The sequence below is a fragment of the Setaria viridis genome, chromosome 9 (genome assembly GCF_005286985.2).
Source record: "Setaria viridis chromosome 9, Setaria_viridis_v4.0, whole genome shotgun sequence".
In the NCBI taxonomy this organism is placed as follows: Eukaryota; Viridiplantae; Streptophyta; class Magnoliopsida; order Poales; family Poaceae; genus Setaria; species Setaria viridis.
Window position 1 is genome coordinate 16714691 of NC_048271.2, and position 8992 is coordinate 16723682.

The following is an 8992-nucleotide window of genomic DNA, read 5'->3' on the forward strand; positions in this document are numbered from 1 at the left end:
AATATAAGGTAATTTATCATCATAAAAAAAATTCACAATAAAAAATGTACATCTTCATAAAAAATCTAAAAAAGTTATATTCCTATAAAAATGTATAAATTTTTATGTTGCTTCAATAAATACTAATAAAATATATTCCTATAGAAGGTATCCATGTTCTCTTTAATTCATGTTCATAAAACAAAATATGACAATAGAAAAATGTGATAATAACTTGATCTGTTACGATGGCATGACTAACACAACTGTATATATCCTTTTATTTTAAAATTAAACATCCAAATATGAGCATTAATAAAAATCTAGCTACCCGCGCTATTTGCGCGGGCCATCTTGCTAGTTTCGTATGATATGATGGGTATGCGGTACTTCAACCTGCGAACTATTCTGCTCTCCTAATGCAGTTTTCGGTAAGGTCTATCGAAGGCATCAAGGCCTAAATTCCGAATGTTCAAAACACCAGACACCTGTTTGTTTCATTTGAGATAATAGTATGGCACGATCGATCACTCACCGCCATGGCTTAATTTGGCATTGAGGCATTGAGCCATAGTGGCTGGCTGGCTGCTGTGATGTCGCCTTCCCAATAACTCTGACTGCCGAATCTTGCCTCGCCATGCTGGGAATTAAATGAGTGCAGGAGAGACGATAGCTCTCTGCCCTCTATATATTAGTATTATATATACGATACGCACACGCGTCGGACACACATTTCCCCGCATACATAGATCGAGGTAGTAGTCACATCACATCACAGCAAAGACGAGGCCGTGAGTATCTCCGCACGGTAGCTGGTAATGGCGGCGCAGGCGGAGGCGAAGGCGGCGACACGGCGCTGGAGCAGGGGGCACCCGCTGCTCGGGGGTTGCAAGCGCGAGCGCTACACGCACGGGCTGCGCCCGCCGCAGATGGAGGCGCTCCGGGCCATGTGCGGCGCGCTCATCCCGTCCCTGCCGGTGGTGGAGGGGCACCACGGCGACGACGCCGACCACGGCCGCGGCAGCAAGGACGTCGTCGAGCGATTCTACCTCGCCTCCGCCGCCGACGGCACCATCCCCGACGAGGTGACCTGCTCCTGCAGGGCGCCGATCCATAAATGGGCCGTGGTCCTTCTCTTTATCTTATCGCAATTCAACGTTCTTCATTCTATCCTGCAAAAGTAGGGATCGCCATCGCCCCTCCTAAATTTTTGTCGCCATTCGCGACCCCTACACATATGATTCGCCTGGGGCGTTCGCAAGGTTAGAAAGTATATGGTGAAAATGCTTTAACGCATCTCCTCTTAGTCAGCCGCCTAAAAACATCTTTAGGTCATGTTTGAGTCCACTCATCTAATAGCTAGCTGAAATTAGCAGACTTAATTAGATCAGCTAGTAGCTGGGTGGTTAAAATTGGATAGTTACTGTATCCAACTAGTTAGGAGGGTTTTACTGGACATTAGCTAGCAATACCATTAGAATCCACTCTAATTAGAAGTATCTACCTACCAATTAGTTGTTGGATCCAAATATAGCCTTAGTTATAGTCACCGTAATTTTTCACAACACCAGTGATGTTCACGAGTGAATTAGGGTTGTAATTTGGTTTCCTTTGTTGTGGGGCTCGAAGGAACTCCTTAGGAGTTAGGAGATCAGATTTGCTAGACTGCCAATGATGGTGAACGTAGGAAGGGTCAGCGTGATGGCGAAAGCAACAGCATCTGCATGCAAGAGGCAGAACCATCAGATGGGAAGGTCAAGGTGAGCAAAGGGATACGACTAGAAACATGCGCGCGGTGGTGGATCCGGTGGCTGGGATGTATAGAGATATTAGGAGATGAGAAAGCAAATTGTATCTGTTTCGTTCTACTCCCTCCATTCCAAATTATAAGTCATTCTAAGAATCTTGGAAAGTCAAAGCATCTCAAGTTTGATTAAAATTATAGAGAAAATTATATAGATTTATGACATCAAATAGGTATACTATGAAAATATAATTGATGAAGAATCTAATGACACTTAGTTGACACCATAAATATTATTATATTATCACATAAATTTGGTTAAACTTGAAATTCTTTGACTCTCCAAGATTCTTGGAATGACTTATAATTTGGGATGGAGGGAGTATCATCTAAAAGATTTATTTCCTTTTTACAAAAGGTCGCCGAGCTGGTCACTCGATGCGTATGGGAGGCGGTGGTGCTGGTGAACGTTGTGCTCTGGATTCTGAGCACAAGGGTCGGCACGTTGGCTCTATGTGGGCGGCTGTGCATGTCCGGCAAGTTCCCCTACGTCTGCAAGTTTGCCGACATGCCGGTGGAGCGACGGGAGGAAGCGTTGGGACGGTGGAATAAGGCGCGGTGGCTGTTCCCCCTCAAGATCACCTTCGTGGTTATCAAGGTCCTCTCGCACTACGCATTCTACACAATGGTATGTATGTTAAGCATGGTCTGATTTTCTTCTTCTTCTTTTTTCTTTTTTTGCGAAAGAGGTTGATCCGTTTTTTCCCTAGTGCGAACCTTGTCTACATGGTCGGTGTGTTTATGAAAGATGAACCTGTGAAAATACTGCAATGGATCGGACCCCGCATGTGGCGTTAAACTAACCATTGTAAAATAAACCTTTAGAAGTTGCAAATAGTTAAATCTAAGAAACACAAGATAAGCGCAAGGAAAATCATATACAAAATCATTATCATATTTTTGGCGATATTGTTGTGAGGAGCATCTCATAAAAGCACCAAAACAAGAGTAAAGTTTCAATGTTGAGGCGGGGAAAAGTTGGTGTTCAACTGGCGTGCTTTCAGGGATAATACGCATGTGGATTTTGTGCTTATTAGGTGTTAAATATAGGCCAGCTCTGTTGAGAGGGACCTTTGCTGATTTCTCGAGCAGCCGGAATTCATTTCAGCTGTCCTACAAGGATGGAGCCTACATTCATGTCCGATTCGTTGCCGCGTATCGGGCTCTACGTCTGGAATCCAAGGAGTGTGCCTTGGAATAATGGCACAACGAACTTTTTCAGGAGTCTTTAAATATTTTGGATCACTTGTCCCTATATTTTGGTGTTGCAAGTAACCCATTTGCCATCTGATGGTTATGCTAGACACTCATTGGTGCATGCTACGGAAATGTTATGGTAGAGATGTGTTGGTAGTAGTTGGGCGCATTGTCCTCCATTGCCACTTGCCAGACAGCTAGCTAGACAGGTCATTGTTTGTGTTGCCAGTTGCTACCAGGACCAATCCAGGGAAATTGAAGTATACCATCGATCGGGTCACTTTTACTAGATGTCTAGACAAGAATTACTAATTAGATCTATCTAATAAAATGTCACCTGATGTTTATAATATAACTGCATAGTACGATTACTAGAAGAATAACAAACCATATGATGATGTAGATTTGTCAAAATGGTTTTTATAACATGTAATTTTGATATTGCAAATGGTGAAAAGCATATTCAGTGATAGGAGGCATATATCATCAGAACCTTTTCATCGCTTCCAAATACTGAACTAATTAAGTCTTGAAATTCCTAATGTTCGGTTCTTCTTGGCTAGTTAATTAGAAGCATATGCAGTGACCGATTTACTGGGATAAAAAAAAATTTATGAACTTATCAAAACTTTCTTTCAAAAAAAAAGAACTTATCAAAACCCTAAGCTTGTCGAGGAATATGCACTATTTACAAAAACTGAGCCATGTTCACCAGATATACACTTACCTAGGATCGGCCAATTAAGCACAGTCCCAATCTAACCTTTCTAATGGTTGTAGATAGCTGTAGTGTACCTCTAAGAGTGTACATGTCATCAATATATGAAATTGTAAAATTAACTTCAACAATAGTCCAATTGTCTATCTATAAACTTGTCTCTACTACTACTGTTACGCTCTCTCTTTTTATTAACTCTTATTTACGTACGGTAAATATCGACATTTACCACCTCATAGCTGCTTGCCTAGCCGACTTTTTCTCCATTATTTAGCTAATCATCATCCAGGCATGTTGCATAATGATTAATGAAGCCTCTAGCTAGGTTAACTCTTCCGGTCATATAGTACCAGGGGACAGTCATAGTACTAGGTGGGCACTCAAAGAGTGACCACTGCACATTAATTTTTTTTTCACCTTTGAAGTTTAACATGGGTGGATGCATGCATGCTTACTTTAAGTGTGCATTTCTAGCTATAGCTATTTGTATGGAATCTTTGCACAATGTTAATTTCGCAAAGAAATAGTTCATACACCTCTAATATAAACATTGCGTACAAAGGCTACTCCAACATCTTCGGTTATTTGAAAACCAATAAAAGCTCCTTCTACAACATTATTCAGCCGTTCAGTGACAAATCAAACATATAAACATGAAAGCATAGGAGGATGGTAAACACACTCCTGTGATGGATACACAACAGAGAAAATATGTGAGCTCGAGGCTAGTGGTGGCAAAACATGACGTGCATCTTAGGATTTTAGGTGCCTAATCGGGCTTAGAGTTTATTTTGCGTTGATGCGGATTATAATAATCCCGCTTGCTGCAATTGCATTATGTATTTTAGTTCTTGCAAATAATTAAATATGTAACACATGTACACAAATAATTTATTATCCAATTTACATTATTTTCTAATCAGACTACATGATTTTCAATAACAGCTTTCAATGCAACAAAAGCTTATAAAATACTGCAGTCGTAAAGAAATTTTGGAAAATGGCCACGCCACCGGAACGTTGTCAGCTCGGGTAGTGAAGGATCGCCAATGAGCAATAGCAGCTATCCTATAGATGGAGGAGAAGGGCAGCGAGCGATGGGAAGCAAACCAACGTAGCGTTGTTGTTTGTTTGTTTGTTTGTTTGAAAAGGAGCCAACGTAGCGTTGTTGTAGAGGGAAAAGCGAGCCAATAGCCATCGGATTTCATCCAACAGATTTTATACGCAATCTCTAGCTGACTGTTTGTTTTTTCTTTTTGCTCCACCCTTTCAGATTTTCATAGTTGTTTCTATGCACTCGCTATAAGGTTTCAAAGAGCCTAGCAGTATGTTTGCAAAAGTGAACATGCATATCCTTTTCCCAACGTGCAGGTAAACGAGAACTCGGACAACCCCTGCTGGAAAGCAATAGGATACAGCGTACCAGACATGGAAGAGCCAAGGGAAGCACCGTCGCCGCGGTCTCTGGACAATGGCGTCGTGGAGACCAAGGCGTTGAACGACACTACACTGCTCAGGTCACTCGTGGACAAAGGGCTCGTGGTGAGGACGGACGCGAGCACATACCACACGGTGCAATGCGACGTCGTCATCGTCGGTTCAGGCTGCGGCGGCGGCGTGGCCGCGGCGGCTCTCGCGTCCGCGGGGCACAAGGTCGTCGTCGTCGAGAAGGGAGAGTACTTCACCGCCGAGGACTACAGCTCCGTCGAGGGCCCGTCCATGGAGCGGCTGTACGAGAAGGGAGGCATCTTCTGCACGTCCAACGTGACGACCGTCTTGTTCACGGGCTCGATGGTCGGCGGCGGCTCGGCGGTGAACTGGTCCGCCAGCATCCGCACGCCGGAGGAGGTCAGGCAGGAATGGGCGCGCGAGCACGGGCTCCCCGTGTTCGCGAGCCCGGGGTACGTGGAGGCCATGGACGCGGTGTGCGCCCGGCTCGCGGTGACAGACGGGTGCCGGGAGGAGGGGTTCCAGAACAAGGCTGTGCGCCGCGGCTGCGAAGCGCTCGGGCTGCGTGCCGACGCCGTGCCGCGCAACTCGTCGGAAGGCCATTTCTGCGGTAGTTGCCACCTCGGCTGCCCCACCGGCGACAAGCGCGGCACCGACACGACGTGGCTCGTCGACTCCGTCGCGCGTGGCGCGGTCATACTAACAGGATGCAAGGCCGAGTGTTTCATACTCGAGAGCAACTCCGGCGAAAACGCCCGGCGGAGCAGGAAGTGCGTGGGCCTGGTGGCGACGTGCATGGTTGCTGGCGTCACCAAGAAGCTGCGCATCGAGGCCAAGGTCTCGATCGCGGCGTGCGGGGCGCTGATGACGCCGCCGCTGCTGCGCAACAGCGGGCTCAAGAACAGGCACATCGGTCGCAACCTGCACCTCCACCCGGTGTCCATGGCGTGGGGCTACTTCCCGGAGAACAAACAGCAGGAGCCGCAGCCACCGCCGCTTACCGGCAAGTGCTACGAGGGCGGCATCATCACCACCATGCACCGCGTCACGGAGCGCACCATCGTCGAGACACCGGCGCTGGGGCCGGGCTGCTTCGCCTCGATGGTCCCGTGGGAATCGGGCCGCGACATGAAGGACCGGATGCGCCGGTACGCGCGCACCGCGCACGCCTTCGCGCTGGTCCGGGACCGCGGCGCTGGGACCGTGGACGGCGAGGGCCGCGTCTGCTACTCCCCGGCCCGGGACGACGTCGACGAGCTCCGGAACGGCCTGCGCCGGGCGCTCCGCATCCTGGTGGCGGCCGGCGCCGCCGAGGTCGGCACCCACCGCAGCGACGGGCACCGGCTGCGGTGCGACGGCGGCGTGCGAGACGACGAGCTGGATGCGTTCCTTGACGAGGTGACCGTCGCGACAGGCCCCATGCTGCCTGGTTCGGACAAGTGGGCGCTCCTGTGCTCGGCGCACCAGATGGGCAGCTGCCGGATGGGGTCGAGCCCTAGAGACGGCGCCGTGGACGGCCGCGGCGAGAGCTGGGAGGCCGAGGGGCTGTACGTGTGCGACGGGAGCCTGCTGCCGACGGCGGTGGGCGTGAACCCCATGATCACCATTCAGTCCACCGCGTACTGCCTCTCCGAGGGCATCGCCGAATCCCTGGCGCAGCGCAAGAGACGGTAGCTGTGCCGTGCAATGCGTCAATGCTTTGTGGGCGGAACGCCGTCGTCTCTGTGCGCTTGCTAATCAGGTGCACGCTGGGCGTCGTTTGTAGTTCAATAATTCTGCATCGTGCAGAGGGTTCAGGATACGGACACGCGGTAGCGTCAGCCGGCACTCAATTCTTCATTGTTTCTTGGTGAAGATCGTCCAATCATGTATCAACAAGGATTCTGATTTCTTGATTCCAGCTCCTTTTGTTTGATTATCCATTCAATCGAATGCTCGACTCTGCACTGCCAAGGTGCCACCCCAAGCATTTACATTGCTGCATTCTGTCGGATTGCATGCTCCCACGTCTGAACTTTAATCTGTTGTGGCGATGCCAGGAGACCGGGGACTGTTACAAGTGACGCGGCCCGGTTACGCTCGCGCGCGTCGCCGGGGCCTGGTTACTGCGAAGGGGTGGCGCTGAGATGCGGCCCAGCTGGGAACTGGACTCTCTTCCCCGCTCTCTCTCGCTCGCAAACCCGGCCTGGCGGCCTCGGCGTCTACTGCAATATAGTCGACTGAACTGAACTGACTTACGCGGTGCTTGATACTAGGCGTTAGCCGTTAAAATCTAGTAGTGTCATATCGGATATTTGATACTAATTAGAAAGATTAAATATGAGCTAATTATAAAACTAATTGTAGAACCTCTGGACTAATTCGCGAGACGAATCTATTAAACCTAATTAATTCATCATTAGCAAATGGTACTGTAGCACCACATTATCAAATCATGGACTAATTAGGCTTAATAGATTCGTCTCGCGAATTAAACTCCATTTGTGCAATTAGTTTGTAATTAGTCTATGTTTAATACTCCTAATTAGTATCAAACATCCGACGTGATATGTGCTAAACTTTAGCGGGTGGGATCCAGGGGTGTTTGGATACGAGGTGAACTTTAACAGGATCACATCGGATGTTCGGATGCTAATCAGAAAGACTGAATATGAGCTAATTACAAAACTAATTGCACAAATGGTGTCTAATTCGTGAGACGATCTATTAAGACTAATTAATTCATCATTAGCAAATAGTTAGTGTAGTACCATATTATCAAATAATGAACTAATTAGGCTTAATAGATTCGTCTTGCGAATCAGACTCCATTTATGCAATTAGTTTTATAATTAGATTATATTTAATACTTATAATTAGTATGAAATATTGATGTCGGTGCTAAAGTTTAGAGGCCAGCCAACCAGGACGCAGAGCAGAGGCCGCACGATGTCGCTGAGCTCGCAGGGACCTGAGGCCGGCCACGTCCGCTGACTCCCAGTATCCCCAGTCCCCCACCCACTCCGAGTGGACAGCACCGTCCCCACGTAGTTCCCCTCGCTTCCGCGTACCCCGGCCGGCCCGCCGCGCGCGCGCGTACCGTTGGCTGTCAACGCCGGCGGGCCGGCCGGTAGTTCGGCCTGGGGTCAGTGCAGTTCGAGGTCAGCTGTCAGTGACCTGTAGTCCAATCCGACGACTCACCTATCTCCAAGAAGCCCCTGGCAAGTGCGGCAAATGTACTCTCATCAACGGTAAGTACCCATGTACTCTGTACGTGACGATGCGCATCCCATGCTAATGGTATGCGGTAAGCGCCTCGCTCATCCTAAAACACCTTCGAGTGTCTGTCTGTCTGTCTGTCTGATGGCCTGACGCCCTTCTCGCAAATAAAGAAAACAAATAGTGTGTCTGATGCCCGTCGCTGCCGCGGCTTGAATTGGGACGCATCGTCCTAACGGCCCCTCTCGCTCGCTCGCTGTCAGCAACAGAAGCTACACGCTCATGCACAGCGATCCACAGTTTCCCAACAAAGTAGCCCCTGGAGATCACGGCACCGTTAGCTAGGTAGCTCTAGCTGCGCGCGCCGCCGATCGTCGGTGTGTCACGGAGATGCGGCCCAACGGCGGTGCGGGCGTTGGTCCAAGCAACAACTAACAGGCAAGACGCAGCGAATCCCACTCTGGACGGCACCTTCCGCACGTACGGGCGCGCCGTCGGCTGTCTCCCTTGCCCACGTTTTATTTCCGTAATCGCTAAGCGCCTGCCCGTCGCTACCGTGGCTTAATTAGCGAGATGCATCGTCCCAACAACTTTCTCTCTCTCTCTCTCTCGCTGGCTCTCGCCAACCGCCTAGCGCTCTCTCTATA

The 8992-nt window shown here is 48.9% G+C and overlaps 1 protein-coding gene across 2 annotated transcripts; it reads left to right on the top strand.

The window, feature by feature from the left end:
- The first annotated feature begins 696 nt into the window (after positions 1–696).
- On the top strand, positions 697–7047 carry LOC117836412 (long-chain-alcohol oxidase FAO1). Of its 2 annotated transcripts, none has more exons than XM_034715836.2 (3): positions 697–1064; positions 2142–2411; positions 5070–7047. In XM_034715836.2, exons 1-3 carry the CDS (start codon positions 798–800, stop codon positions 6819–6821), a joined length of 2289 nt encoding a protein of 762 aa, XP_034571727.1. In that variant the 5' UTR covers positions 697–797; the 3' UTR covers positions 6822–7047. The 2 variants fall into 2 exon arrangements, with proteins under 2 accessions (XP_034571727.1, XP_034571728.1); XM_034715837.2 differs by lacking the exon at positions 697–1064 and adding an exon at positions 1071–1739.
- The last annotated feature ends 1945 nt before the right edge of the window (positions 7048–8992 follow it).

Coding starts and splice junctions, on each gene's coding strand:
- LOC117836412 (XM_034715836.2), top strand. CDS start 798: ATGGCGGCGCAGGCGGAGGCGAAGGCGGCGACACGGCGCTGGAGCAGG. Junction 1,065..2,141: donor ACGGCACCATCCCCGACGAG/GTGACCTGCTCC, acceptor TTTTTACAAAAG/GTCGCCGAGCTGGTCACTCG. Junction 2,412..5,069: donor ACTACGCATTCTACACAATG/GTATGTATGTTA, acceptor CCCAACGTGCAG/GTAAACGAGAACTCGGACAA.